At 39.2% G+C, this 14,762-nt stretch overlaps 1 protein-coding gene across 8 annotated transcripts in view; it reads right to left on the reverse strand.

Moving 5' to 3' along the window:
• Positions 1-328: 328 nt before the first annotated feature.
• LOC113666971 (uncharacterized) overlaps positions 329-14,762 on the reverse strand; it is a 45,107-nt gene continuing 30,673 nt past the window's right edge. For 4 of the 8 annotated variants that reach the window (XM_089201533.1, XM_089201532.1, XM_089201540.1 and 1 more), the window contains 21 exons: positions 12,572-13,041; positions 12,038-12,229; positions 11,351-11,440; positions 11,112-11,217; positions 10,575-10,712; positions 10,113-10,197; positions 9,475-9,583; positions 9,065-9,111; positions 8,796-8,916; positions 8,368-8,471; positions 8,009-8,111; positions 7,628-7,778; positions 7,465-7,531; positions 7,080-7,146; positions 6,555-6,643; positions 5,440-5,566; positions 4,722-4,763; positions 4,509-4,604; positions 3,963-4,050; positions 3,597-3,634; positions 329-1,528 (listed from right to left, as the gene is read on the reverse strand). In XM_089201533.1, the coding sequence (XP_089057659.1) occupies positions 1,337-1,528; positions 3,597-3,634; positions 3,963-4,050; positions 4,509-4,604; positions 4,722-4,763; positions 5,440-5,566; positions 6,555-6,643; positions 7,080-7,146; positions 7,465-7,531; positions 7,628-7,778; positions 8,009-8,111; positions 8,368-8,471; positions 8,796-8,916; positions 9,065-9,111; positions 9,475-9,583; positions 10,113-10,197; positions 10,575-10,712; positions 11,112-11,217; positions 11,351-11,440; positions 12,038-12,229; positions 12,572-13,041 (2,522 nt within the window). In that variant the 3' untranslated portion in view covers positions 329-1,336. Of the gene's footprint in view, positions 1,529-2,814; positions 2,868-3,596; positions 3,635-3,962; positions 4,051-4,508; positions 4,605-4,721; positions 4,764-5,439; positions 5,567-6,554; positions 6,644-7,079; positions 7,147-7,464; positions 7,532-7,627; positions 7,779-8,008; positions 8,112-8,367; positions 8,472-8,795; positions 8,917-9,064; positions 9,112-9,474; positions 9,584-10,112; positions 10,198-10,574; positions 10,713-11,111; positions 11,218-11,350; positions 11,441-12,037; positions 12,230-12,571; positions 13,042-14,762 lie in introns of all 8 variants that reach the window. The other 4 variants (XM_089201534.1, XM_089201535.1, XM_089201538.1 and 1 more) reach the window with 3 other exon arrangements.

Genomic DNA, 14,762 nt, shown 5'->3' on the forward strand with positions numbered 1-14,762 from the left:
TGTGACGTCTATTTTTAACACGTGACCACCGGAATATAAGGCCTGGAACCAAAATGCGGGGTCTGGTCTCATTATTATGAGGGTCACAAGTAGGGAAAAAAGAACTTTACTTGTTGTGCACAACAATCGACACCTGGTCACGTGCTCGTGCGTGAGGTATTTTGGGAGATCTCCTGGATTTAGATCGTCACTGAATGTTGGAACGGGTATGAATCAACCAGCGGGTCGGGTACGAGTAGACGGAAACTGGGCACGTATTGTATGAATGTGGGTAACGAATGGACTGGATACCCGATTCCACACCCAGGACGCAAAACACGCAGCAACATCTTCGTTAATTTCTTTATTATTCAACATATACCAACGGTCAACGATACTTTTAATCAACGGCGATGTACAACGCATATGACTTCTGACACTACGTAAATGTAATTGCTACTGACTGGTATTGTTACTGGCGTATGAAAGTGACAGACAAATCTCAATCGATAGATTGAAGCTACTTTAAACATCTATAATTGATTCGATTGTTGGTGCACTGATTTCAAGATAACAAGAGATCTGCAAACATTGACTCAGCGTTCCTAGCAATTACAGGCCAGCGAAAGCAAAAAGCGGCTTATACTAATTTCTATCCAAATCACAAGATAAAACATCACAGCAAAGGCCGTCTTGCAAAAAAGAAATACATCAAAAATGACAACCTTTTACACCCTAACATTAGTATTTATATTCTCTCCACTGTTCTCTTCACGTTTCCTATAGTACTGATTAGGAGAATTTGACTAACAATCAAGAGCATCTGAAATTGGTTATCATTTCCTTTATTCTAATGACCTTAATATTTGATTCAAGAGTGATACAGTAAAGAGAAACTAAAAGCCAATCACTGTTAGGGGTTAAAGGGTTCAGTGTATACATCTCTCCATATACACTGATCTCATGTCAACTTCAGATTGTAGAACACTGCATCTATCAGATGACAAGAGATTATAACTTCTTGCGAATGATTCGCACTAGCCTTCTCCTCAGCTGCTCTCCACCGGCCCAACACGCACACCACTCCCTCCTCATGTTTTCACTATTTACATTTGTTAAATGCGCCTCAAACGAAGCCTTAATGAAGCAGATCACTCACTTGAAGACAATACGTGGTAGTGTTAACAAAACAATCTTCTAAACGACTTTAAACAGCCTACGAGTAACTTCGACTACGATCGCACAATTAGAGATGCTGCAAGGAGCCTGCTCCACGTTCGCAGGGAAAATTATCATACGCCTTCCAACTCGAAGGCTACAAGGCGTATGACGCGCACAGGTTAAAAGAATAAAGTCCTTATACAATGCTACAGGAACCTAACACTTTTGGTCTAAAGTTTTGAAAGAATGTTTTTCTATGGCTGGAGCTTTTCTTGCGTTTTCTGCCTTCTTTGGTTAACGGCCTTAGTTGCTCTGAAAATTCTGTATGAGAGCTGGACTGTGTAGAGGATGATCTCACGCTCGTTTGATGTGATCCAGGTCCACGAATCTGCAAGTGTATAGACAAAGCTCGTTAGTAAGTTAATAATGTACATGAAAAAATTACGCGCTTCTGATTGGCTGAAAACGAGTGCCTAGTTGTAAAGACTACAAATTGCACTCGCCCGACGGGCTCATGTACTAGTGTTATCTTTGAAAGATTCACTCGGGCTTATTTACATAAAATTGCACTCGATATTGCTACAATACCCATATTTCAGCCTGCTTAACCCTTTAACTCCTTGGAGTGTTTAAAACAGAATTTCTCCTTTCAATACCAATACAATAGCAGGCAGGCGCGTGATGAGCATGAAGAAAAATATCAATTATGGGATTATTAGTCAGTCCAATACAAAGTTTTTCGAACTAACACCACAAGAATTGTATGACAAACAGTGAAAAGAGTCACTTCTGAGATCTTGAGAGTGAAACTGTTTTTTACGATAATACATTTTTACTCAAATCCTTTCTTAATATCGATTTTATTCGTAGCAAAACTGAATCACGTTATCAAGTTATCGCCCCGCGAGAAAAAAACAAAAATTAAATTTTTATCACGGTCTCTCGTTAAGGACGTCCTCTATAATCTGACCTGCTTCCTGATTTTGTTCCAATTACGCTGCACTTAGGAAAATGAATAGAGAGAAATGGTGGCGGCAATCAGTTTTCGTTTATCGCTTAGAACGATATTTTGTACATTTTAATCCAGTCGGGGATTCTGTTTCAAGTTTTGATTTTTTTCAATTATTTATTTTTTTCAGGTTATTGCTATCTTTGAGAGTTAAGGGTATGACTTACTTTCCGAAGGTGCTGTCAATTTCACAGTTTTTTTTTTTATTTTAAAGAGACTTAAGGACTGAATTGAAATATTAGGAAATATTTTCGTTTTTACGCAATAATTTAGAACTGCGTTTCAGGGGTAACTTTTATATATCAGAAGGTGTCGAGCTCACAATTTTACAGAAATGATTGAATTATAGATATTAATTACCACGTTCCTGTTTTAAAATCATGTAAGAAGCCCTCATATATAATAGAGTTGCAAAGAAACAAGTAAATTTAGCTATTTTGAAAATATTTTGCTCGCGAGGGCTGAAATGAGTTCCTCGTACTTCTAAAGCAAAAACTCCTCAAGGTGCCGAAATGGTGACAGAGATCGTACTTTTATACAATTTATGGGCAATCCTAGAACCCAACGCGTTCTAGACCTAGCGCAAGTACTCGTGCGTTTTTGAAATTCTAATTATATGCGAGAGCTTTCTGTTCAAAAATTGTTTAAAATATCCATTTACTCACGGGTCAGGAGACGGACAGTTTAACGACCAGCGGCCAGAATCAGTGTCACCGAACTAAATATTGAACATGATATGTTACAACATAACAAGATTTGAATGATGATAGAGCAATTTGTAATTGAGTGTTGAAAGTAATCCAATTTAATTTGGTGTTGCTTTTGTCGCTTTGTGATTGGTCCAGAAAACTTGAACCGCTTTCTCAACCAATCAGATTTAAAGCTAAAACTAATGTTGCTTTACTTTGAATTCTCATTGGCTACTTGTGATTTTGTCCTTTGTTTTGATTGGCTGTTATGATACAACACTCAATCGAAAACGGCTCTATTGCGTGATCTACAAGAACAATTTTACAACTTTTGTATTTGTGAGCGTTTATAAATGCTTAAAATGTCAATTTCATAATTAATTACTTAAACAATACAAAAATGGTGTAAAAAGTGCATTATTAGAAATAAAAAAGGAGCAATCCACAGCAAGATTTAGTTCAATAAGATTTAGAAAAAATACAAACTTATAAAATTGTTGACATTATAAATATTTTCCATGAGTGAGAATATAATAAATCCACATGGTATTAGTAGTAAAAACCACATTTTCCGAGAGTTAATGTAGTGACTCATAATTTAGATTTTATATTTTTAATAAGAATTGTGCAATATTATGACTCGTGAAGATAACGCCCAGCTTTTCTGTCAGCAACGGTTATCATCCTTATCTGTTACGTTTTAAAATCACAACAGTGGCTGAGCTAAAATTGAATTCTTAAGTTTGTTTATACTTAACCGTTTGCAAGGCCAAGTTGTCCCCAGAAATCTTCACATCTGGAAAAAAGGAAAAAAAAAACAAGAATGGAGGTAAAAAAATTGTTCATCTTCTGCGTGAAAAAATGAACATTTAGTTTCAACAGTAGTTGCCGCAGTTTATCTCATTTTCTGTAATAGAAAGCGATTAGGTGTATTACTACTCTCCCTGGATGGATGGCATTGCATCGCATGTAGGTCATGCCTTAGTTTTGCAACGGTAAAGTACTTTGTACAACAACACAACAGGAGAACCCCATGTTAACCTGAGTACACGGTATATTTCGATCCTAATCAACGTGGTAAGAAGAACATATTTTGTGTAATTAAGATCGAGTATTGTCTTTACCCGACACGCTTCGGATAGTCTTAGTAACAATGATGTCATCATCCCCGGTGAAGTTCGTCTCGTGAGAGTCCATTCGTTTCTTTGCCGGCTGTGAAACAGAATGCACAGAAGAGACATGTAACGATTATCACTCTCGTTTGAGCGGTAAATGACACCGCGCGGGTGCAAATAAGCAGTTTGCCCTCCGAATGCTTGGCGATTTTCACCTATCGCTGTAAATGGTACATATATTACCAGCAATAAACAGCTGTTCTCGTTTTTGAGATTATCATCACTGCTTCGAAACAAAACGCCTGCAAAGTAGTCATTGTAATCAGATTAGGCGATTTTAGCATAACGTCAAAGAGAAACGAGGAAATATAGTCGAAGAGCCAAGTCGTCGCGATCGGCTGAAAAAAATCGCTAATTGTGCCAGTATCGATCAAAGTCAACATCCCTCGCCATTTTCTTTGTTGATTAGACTGGCGGGGATTGCCGTTTACAATTAAGTTGCGTTTCTCCAGCTTACGCTATATGTTTGTTTTGTGTATGCGTTTGACTTCTTACCCGACTTGACATGTGGTGTGTTGAAGACAGAGAGTGTTCAGGAAGGCTCTTTGCCAAAGTCCTTTTCTCATGGAGTCTTTTGTATGCAACTCGTACCTAGGAGTAAAATCACGGGTTACTGACTGGTCATAAAACTGAGTATTTACGCTAGCAGTGTCTCAAATGATTAATTTAAGACAAGGTGAAAATTAAGCAGGACATGTAATTTCATACCTCGGTGTTTCCGATACAGTGGAAAGCAAAAATGAAAAGTCCCTGTAGTAAAGAAAAAAAAATTAGTAAATATTCTTGCGTGGAGCTCGTCACCGATTTACTTTTAGGGATGTAGTCATAAACCACAAAAGTAGGTGAATTTCCGTGATATGTCGGGACGTTTAGTACTATCAAGAATCCTACAGTAGATGATATGAACCAGCTCTCTATTGGAGTGCGTGACACTCAGGTTCAAGGGTATGGAAACCTTGGGACATTAATGTAGTATCTGGGCAGAGAGCGAAATTTAAATTGTATATCTCGTCATCATTGGCAATTCGATTTTTCATCGACATTACATTTGCTACTATCAGGGGATCGCTGAGCATCAGCTGAGGATAGGAGATGGTCAAGCTAAGAGAATGGATTCCCATTTAGGACTTAATCCCAAAAAAATTTCTCCGGAGCGATTTTAAAAAATATCTCGTTTTCCCATATCCTGGCTGGATCGAGCATAAGAATAAACAACCCTGAAACCACAGACAGCATCTTAAGTTCCCACCGAAACATGAACCCAAAACGTGAACGTGAAGTACATTTTATTGTAAAATTTTTCCCAGAGGAAAAAATAGCTTTGAGTCTAAAAGCAATTTGAGGCGGATTCTCCTCGAAATGGAACTAAAAAAGAAGACTCTTTCCATAAGCTTGAACCTATATTGCTAGGACGAAGATTTCTGACCTGAAGTGAATTGAGGATGGCAAATAAATACTGGAAAGCAATAGTGTCCTTATTGATGGCCAAAAGTCCAAACACCCACGTCAGACCGAGCAGAGGCAGTAAAACAATCATGCCTTTGACGCCAGCCCTACAGGAAAATTGCATACCATGCGTGAGGAAGACCTATATAAATCATTGGGATTGACGATCAAATTAAAAGGATACACCAGCATACAGAAAAAGATATTAAAACGAACAGGATCAAAATAATGAAACAACGAGCGCACGAGCGAACGAGTGCACGAGCGAACGAGCGCACGAGCGAAGGAGCGAAGGAGCGAAGGAGCGAAGGAGCGAAGGAGCGAAGGAGCGAAGTAGCGAAGGAGCGAAGGAGCACGAGCGCACTAGCGAACGAACGCACGAGCGAACGAACGAACGAGCGAACGAGCGCACGAGCGCACGAGCGCATTAGCGAACGAGCGCACAAGCGCATGAGCGAAAGAGCAAACGAACGAATGAGCGAACGAGCGAGCAGGCGCATGAGCAAACGAGCGCACGTGCGAACGAGCGAACGAGCCAAATAGCCAATGAGCGAAGGGGCGAACAAGCTAACGAGCGATCGGGCGAACGTTCGTGGCATGACAAGGAAAGTGAGCATGAACACGCGAGCTACAAAGTTAAACTGCGCAAACAACGACAGAGTAGGAGAGAAAGTCAAAGAAGCAAATGGAGCGAAGGAGCGATGTGAACGAGCGCACGAGCGCACGAGCGCACGAGCGCACGAGTGCACGAGCGCATTAGCGAACGAGCACACAAGCGCATGAGCGAAAGAGCAAACGAACGAATGAGCGAACGAGCGAGCAGGCGCATGAGCAAACGAGCGCACGTGCGAACGAGCGAACGAGCCAAATAGCCAATGAGCGAAGGGACGAACAAGCTAACGAGCGATCGGGCGAACGTTCAAATCATTGGTGCGTCGTGGCGTGACAAGGAAAGTGAGCATGAACACGCGAGCTACAAAGTTAAACTGCGCAAACAACGACAGAGTAGGAGAGAAAGTCAAAAAAGCAAATGGACGTAGTTAGATGATGTAATTTACAACAAAAAACCACGAAGACGTAATAAGATGTACGTACCTGACTTGGGAAGCATTGCCAGGATTCTGTAGTGACGTTACAGATGCGATGATCACTCTGATTACCATTATCATAACCACAAAGTTGATCTGCAAAACCAAAATGGTGTGTTTGAGCATGATGTAGATAATGATGTCCTCAGAAATCGATGTAGGATTCAAATGTCGTACCCCGAGTAAGCAGGAAAGCAAAAGCTCAAGTGTTAAGTGGTCAGTAGCGACATTTGGTTTAACATTTGTGTCCAGGTCATAAACTTTTATATTGCTTTTCATATCATGATTTTTACTTTGTAAGTCAAATTACGAAAATTTCCTTGCGAAATTTTGCACTAGTTTTACTAAAAAGAAATGGAGGGGGTTGGTGGGGGCAAAGATTGCGAAAGACCTCTCTCTCTCACTCTCTTTCACAAACTCGCTCGCCTTCTGCAAGAATACGTAGTTCCAGTGCACTAAGGAATTTAGCAAAGGACGCAAATTCATGTTGGAATAACTTATGAAGATAAAATTAAGAGACTGAAGCACCTACCGTCATCACGATAAGAACAGGAGCAACAAAAGCCCAAATAAGCCCGTCAGTGATTGAAATCCAGCAGCTGAAAAGTAAAAGCAAACGGTAAAGCAAAGTTGTGTAGGAACTATCATTTTATGAGAGCATCGCTAAAAGACGAGATAAGCCTCGACAGTTTGAGTAGCTTTCCCTGCGAACTAAAAAAGTTGCCTCAAAAGTATAGGAAACCAGAAAATCTTAGATTGGCGAGATGTAGGATCACTGTCTGGGGGAGAGTATGTCAGTAGAGAGCAAGGGCGGTCGAGAATGGATGGGATCAGTACGCATTGGAAATGGTAACATTTAGAATCAATCTGTCAAGAGGTACAATCTAGGCCGTAGATTAACTAATACCCATACGTACGCTCGCTCGTTCCCATATCCTCCCCAGCGAGAACAGGCGGAAATGAACACAATGGTCAACGGTAGACCTAGAAAAAATGGCACAGTTTTAATTTTTTCATTTTTAATTAAGTCATGTTCGCTTTGTATCGGTGCTCGGCCAGTCAAGAGAAAATTCGACCTACCCCAGCCTAAGGCGTAGTAGTATTTCATCTTAGATCCTTCGCTGAATACTTCTACCACTTTGCTGTACAGATGAACTCCTTCGCATAACATCCACGTGAAAGCCGCTGTGTATAAATAGTGCAAGAACAAAGCAACGGCTTTACACGCAGTCTGCGGAAGGAGAAATGATTGTTGTCAATTCCGTTGTATTTCAAATGAGAGGGGATCATGCGTTCACTCTGAGTTGATCGCTCGTATGGGGCGCAAATAAGGGAGTTTGGGGACTGTAATCTTCTAAAGTTGGTTAAAATGATTTGCTAATCTTAGACCTAACACTATCATTACTTAGCTACTAGTAACTGGTTCTTAACTGAAAGTAATTAATAGTTACTGATACTCACGGGGTTGTATGTGGCATCTATGCCGGCCAGGAAAATTATCTGCGCGAGTCCAATGGCTACCACAAGATTCTTGTGAATTGAGGTCCGTTCTGAAGCTAACGTCCTGAAATAACACGAACCTTCAACTTATTGAAAATGAGGGCAAAAAAAATTCAATGAAATGATGAAGTTATTTTCAGGAGACCAAAGTCAACGATGATGCCTCACGAATGAAGAGAATGTCTTGGATTCATCTACGCCACGCTTATAATTCACTACTTCAGGGGGAACAAAATATTATAAAAACGGTTGGAGAGGTTAAGCAAAGACAAAATTAACAACAACACCAATAATAACATTAACGAGGAGAAATGTCTTACTCAAGTGATAAGAAAGTCGCCAAAGTGAGCGCGAGTCCAAATAATGAAATTCCACAGCCTACGTACGTAATGACTGTCAAAGCTTTATAGTGATCCAGTTCAACCTTAAAGACAAAAACAAGCAATTGTTAGGAAATATAAAAGCTGTCGATGTGTTCTCTTTAAAAGGGGTCTAGGCATGGGATCTTCATGTTCCCTAATACGAAAAAGAAAATGTTGTACTTTGGCCCAAAAGATTTACGAGAGAAAATTTGTTTTGATAATTCCTTCATTTTGAGTTTCTTCAGCCGATTTAATCTGTTTGATTATCCGGCAAATCTGAGAAGTCGTTCATAGGGTTTCCCACCGCTGTTAATAGATCCTTAAAACTAGGATTCAGATTTCTTATACTCCAGTGAATCATTGCATACAGAAAACAGAGAACATACTTCAAATTCCTTCACTTGCATCAAAATTGCAAAGTTTGTGAGATGATCGCAGGCGCACTCGACATTCTGGTCCTTTTCCTTGACCACGCGACATCCCTTGTGTGACCACGAGCCCCTTGCGCTATGTATAAAAAAACGTCACAGATATTCAAATTTTCTGAATCAAAATTCCACAGCAAGAGAATGAATATATTAGATCTCAGAGCTATAAAAAGGTAGCAAACTGTAAACTGTAAACAGATCAATGGTCAGTGGTTTATTTTCTTTACCTCTCGAAGTCCACAAACGAACAGGAAGGTTTCGTAACATTTTCGCCCTGAAATTGAAAGGACGATGGTTAAGTCAACAGGCCCGATCTGTGATTTTTGGAAATGGAGAATTCAGGTTCTTTTTCACTCAGGTGTTTTGGTATTTTCTCTCAGAGCGGGTTCAGATCATCTCGTTTTTCGTGTTTTTTTGGTCCCTGGTGTACAGACATAGGGTTGAAAACATGCAGGTATTTGGGGTTATTTTTTCAATAATTTAATATATTTTGGTATTCAATGGGGAAAAATTAGGTGAGTTAGTATTCTACTAATCTCCTTCAGTCAAGGGTGAGAAATTGTAGACATCGTTTTCAAGTTTAATCAATTCATAAATTGTTATTCTTGCTATCAGTGGAAATAAAACGGAAACAAACCTTCTCCAATTTATCAAACCATAGTTTAATAGGTGTCTTCAATGGAGTAAGAAGTTTCTTGTTAAACTTTAGAGCCAGAATTCGGGAGTTCACAATTAGACTCTCAGAGCTGATAAGAAAATGAAACAATGAGTGTTCTCTTGAAGTCAAACTCGGAAACTAGTCTTTTCTAGATTTTAGTCAAAAACAGGCCTTAGTGAACAGAGAAAATGAATCAAAAATATGTTAAGCAAATAAATTCCTCGTCGTCGTACTCTGATCAGTTGTAGATTGTAGATGACGTCAAAATGTAATAAAAAAATAGCCGCTGAGTGAGGCAGTGATGTTCTCACCACATCTTGACTTCCTCTGTGATCTATGACTGTACAGGCACACGGCAATATGGAATTTATTTGTCTTATGTGACTAAAAACTTTAAGACTGTCAATGGTGACGTCGTTTCTGGTCTGTCCTCCAATAGACCGTACGAAGGAACCAATCAAAATGCGTGTATAAATCAGCTTAAGATATGATCATGTATGATTCATGCTTTGGAAACTGCTTCTAAGGACCTAATGAACAGTGAAAAATTGTCAATATATCTTTGTGTGTGATAAACTAAGAAAATAAATAAAGAAAGTAAAACAAAGACACCGTACCTCTTTTTGCTGATTGTATTCGTAGGGAAATGCTCGCTGACTTGATTGTAAATGGCATAGACAACTGTTGTTCTTGATCTGTTATCTACGAAAAATGCTTACATAAATAATGTGATCTCTCTTCAAAATTGTTTTCAAAATGGCGATCTAACATACCAAAATTTGTAGAGAATAGAATGTAATAGAATCAGAAGAAATACTTGTAAGCCACTTGTTACCTTGTGCAAATTGACAAAACTACTGACATAAAAAGGTAGCAAACTGCAAACTGTCTACAGATGAATGGCCCCAGCTCATCATTGACATTATCATCAGGTGACGTTTTTCAAAATTACTGATAATTGTCCAGAAAGATGACAAAAGTAAAATTTCTGCAGATCAATGGCCGCAGTTGATCACTGACATTATCATGAGGTGACGTTGTTCTAAGAATAAAAGAGCGCACATCAAAACCGGACCGACCTGCAGCCATCTTGTCGAAGAGTTCTCTATTAACAAATACACGATCCTGTCCTCTCCATTCTGGGCCGAGTTCATCATATCTTGGATATTTCACCCCAGGGGAAGACTCGTCAGGTATCTTGGTCTCTACACCCATAGCTGTATCGAGAACGTAAAAATGGCAACTAAACGCATAAGTACATCTTACTCAGCAAAAGTACACCTTACATTGCACCAGCTTCGAGGGGCATTAGCTGTTTGGTTTGCAATCGAGTTATGTTGTTTGGAGAAGACACTTGACTCTCGCAGCGCCTCTTTCCACTCAGGAGTGTAAATGGGTATCAAATATCTTTCAAGAAAACCTGAGCTCTTGGTTGGTTGAGGCAACCTACAATCTCACCCAAGGGAGGTTATCTTCTTCTTATATAACTCACACAACGGACACCGGGATGAGTCTCGGTAACAAGGTAGCTACTTGCCTCGTGTGCGGGTGACATAGAAACTTCTCATGACTCCAACTTTAAATTAGAGACTAAGTTCAAACATCTTGCTACGTACCTATATTTTCACTTTCTACGACCAAGCTGTCGTCATCACCAAGTTTTTCTCCAATTTTGAGACCAATTTTTTCTATAACTTCCAAAACTTGGGTCTGAGAAGTCACCTAAAAACAAAAATTAGCTATAGCGTAATCAAATTCAAGTTCTTTAGGGGGAAATGTTAGTGTCATCTATTTTAGATTCGTTAACATAATTATAACATTCATAGAAACTCTACGTTTTGCTAATCGTACCAACCTTGTCCGTCTTATTTTCGTTATCTGTTGGTACGCCCCAATTGGCAGCGTTTTCCCCTGACAAGAGTGAGCTGGCAACCTGAAGAATTTTCTGAAAGAAAAAAAAACAGATAAACTGCCCAATTGAATTAGGCTGTTGGCGTATACATATCGTGTTGTTTGAAACCTGCCGCTCTACACAAAAGTTGTGCGTTATAGAGCTCTTTGAGGTACACTAGTGCTGATCGTGCTTTTAACGACAGAGCCAGGTTATTATAGTGATTCAGTTTCTGTGATTGGTCTGAATTTCATGATTTCTTGCTATAATTACCATGCACAAGAGCATTGCAATGGTGAACAGCTAACTTTCAAAATGGCCATCGTTAGATGTAATTTCTTCGTGTAGGGTAACCGAATGAAATGAAAGAGGATCTAAGAAGTTGCCTATCTATGTATATCAAGACTATTATTCTTCTCGAACTCAGAATTTACTATGACAGAAACTCCCACAAAATTGACTTTAAAATTTTTCGGGTAATCGCGTTTCCTGGTTATTATGGTTTTTCTCATCGCTTTTGGCGTCATCATTAACATTGTCATCATCACTACCATCGTAGTCGTCATCGGTGACATCATTGTCATTACCATCACCCTTATTATGGTCATGATAAGTATCATCGTCATTATCATCGCTAATCTTCCCCCTGACCTGTCCTATTTTCTGCCGCCCAGATTTGTTTGCGGGAAGTAAACTGTTGTCGCTGGTGATTTTCTGCAGGATTCCCAGGGCGACTTTCGTGTCTCCACCATTCATGTCTTCCTCTTTGGTGAGGTTTTTGAGCTGGCTTACAACTTCAACGACGTTTTCGTCTGTGATTGTGACATTTGCAATGTCTTTGAACTAAAAAATTAAAGAAAAAAAAGACAATTTTGTCTTTCAAATGAGCTTGTTTTCGATATGTAGGTATGTCAGGCTAAGCTGATAATCATACAAGACGAAATACCTATGCAGAACGAAGAATGTATTCAATATGCATGTCACTGTAAGATTTTACACTATTTACGAATGGAGGAGAGACCTTTCCCCACCGCCCTTGATTCCTGAGGGATATCATTCGTGTCATGTGTACTGTGGACAGTGGAAGCCAGTTAAACCATAAACAATTTTACTTTGTGTATGGCAACATTTTAAACCCCTAGTCTTCCAACAATTGTCAACATGCCTCTTTTAGAATAAATTCACCTTTCCCGATGGTTCGTCTGGGGGCGTGGTCGTAGGTTCATCGGTAGGCTTCGTTTCTTCGGTAGTCTTCGCTTCATCGGTGGCATGAGTTGGCGTCGTTGGCGTCGTTGGCGTCGTTGTTACCTCTACAGTCTTACTTGGTGAAATGGCATTGACCACTAATGATGCGGTGGCATGAGTTGGCGTCGTTGGCGTCGTTGTTACCTCTATAGTCTTACTTGGTGAAATGGCATTGACCACTAATGATGTGGTGGCATGAGTTGGCGTCGTTAGCGTCGTTGTTACCTCTATAGTCTTACTTGGTGAAATGGCATTGACCACTAATGATGTGGTGGCATGAGTTGGCGTCGTTGGCGTCGTCGTTACCTCTACAGTCTTATTTGGTGAAATGGCATTGACCACGGATGATGTGGTAAAAACTGCTAAAGTTGCAGTGGATATTATAGTATATGAAAATTCAGCGACGTAGCCTGAAAACAGATAAGCAGACTTACTCTGTTAACAAGAAAAAATTCTGGCGAACAGATTTCTGTATGATTGTAGTGTTTTATCATAACAATACACGTGAAAAAATGCGACATTTTTACACGTGTGTCTGATATCGCCAATCAGCTGCTGACACGTCACTCGCCTTTCGCGCCATTCGGTCAGGTTGATGAATGAACGGCAAAGCCTTCACCATTTTCAATCCAAGGTAGTTTGTTGGATTTTTCTCAGATTACAGCTGCTAAAACACTGAAAAATCTGTATTTTTTGCAGACAGTGACGTCCAAACTTTCCTACAAGGGGAAGAAAACCAATATACGAAAAGAAAAACTGAAAATTACGTATTCAGTGGCTTTGGTAATGGCATTTCTCGCGGCTGAGAACGAAAATCGACAGCTGGAAGATTAGCCACAGGCCGATTTGGCCGTCAAAGATTTCTTCTGTCAGTAAGGACAAAGTCAATGAATGGGAATTTTGCAAATTGAAAATTCGCCATTGTTGTTTTTGTAATCATGACGATTTTTATTCGGAAATTGTCCATTACTTTATTTTCACCCATTAATAAAGTCGGCTTTTCTTGTCAGTAAAGGGCTGTTGTGTTTATATGATAAACAAAGTAATACATGGTTGCACGTTGATATAAAATTTCTCTTCTCGTGTTCAACTCGACATCTAACTCGTGAGCTATCGAGTTAAACACTAGAAGAGAAATTCCATATCTACGCGCGCCATGTATTATTCTCTATTTATTTTTTTCATTTATTATTTTTCTCTGACTTTTACTTTTCAAGATTCCGATGTTTCGACAGAATAAGAATTTTAATTATAACCATTACGCTCTGGCAAAGCTTTGAAATTAAATTTCAAAGTTTCCGAATAACGATTTTAAAAAGTTGTAATTATAACCATGATTTTTTCGATCGAGTGGCTTTTAATCAAAACCAAAGTAATCGCAACGGCCATCGTAGAGCAAAGAAAAAACCAACAATAAACCAACAATGCCTCACAGCAAAAGAAGCAAAGAGCCTGAAGCGCAAATAAAATGGTGATCTACTTTTATTTTGTTATGGTCAGTTCTATACTTGATCAATTGTGAGGGTAACATGCGTTTTCAAGGCCCACAGCCGAGATTGATAAGGAAAAACCAACGCAATCCTGAATTGCTTTCGATGCTCAGCTCAAAATTGCTCAAAAATTGTTTTTATTCAGATAATTATGCCTTTTTAAGTCTTTTTCTCTTCTTTTTTTTTGTATTATCTCCGGCTTCGAAGTCCTTCTCGCCAACAAACAAACGCAATCATTTTGGATCAGCCCACCACCTCAGTCGTTCAAGCAGAGAATCGAAAACAAATTTAATCCTGAAAATGTTTCAAGTTAGATTTATTTGGTTTATGTAGTTTCACTTTCATGTTTCAATTTAGATGACTATGCCTTACAAAACAAGATAATTGCTATGTAACGGGGCGAAATAATTATCTGCGGTATTAGTTTCAAAGAACGCTTTTATTAGTTTAAGTTATATTTATTGAGAAATGTTACTTTCAGGTCTTGAGTGAAAATAATATTTTGCAATTAGAGTCTGGAAAGAAACAGTTAATATTTCCAAAAATAAATTAGGTCTTCTAAAATTCTATACTCGCTTGTGCTTCTTTTCATAAACATCACTTCCTACAAGTCCTGGGGCGTTATTTCCTGTGTTTTTAAT

Source organism: Pocillopora damicornis, chromosome 3 (assembly GCF_964200805.1).
Source record: "Pocillopora damicornis chromosome 3, jaPocDami1.2, whole genome shotgun sequence".
Lineage (NCBI taxonomy): Eukaryota > Metazoa > Cnidaria > Anthozoa > Scleractinia > Pocilloporidae > Pocillopora > Pocillopora damicornis.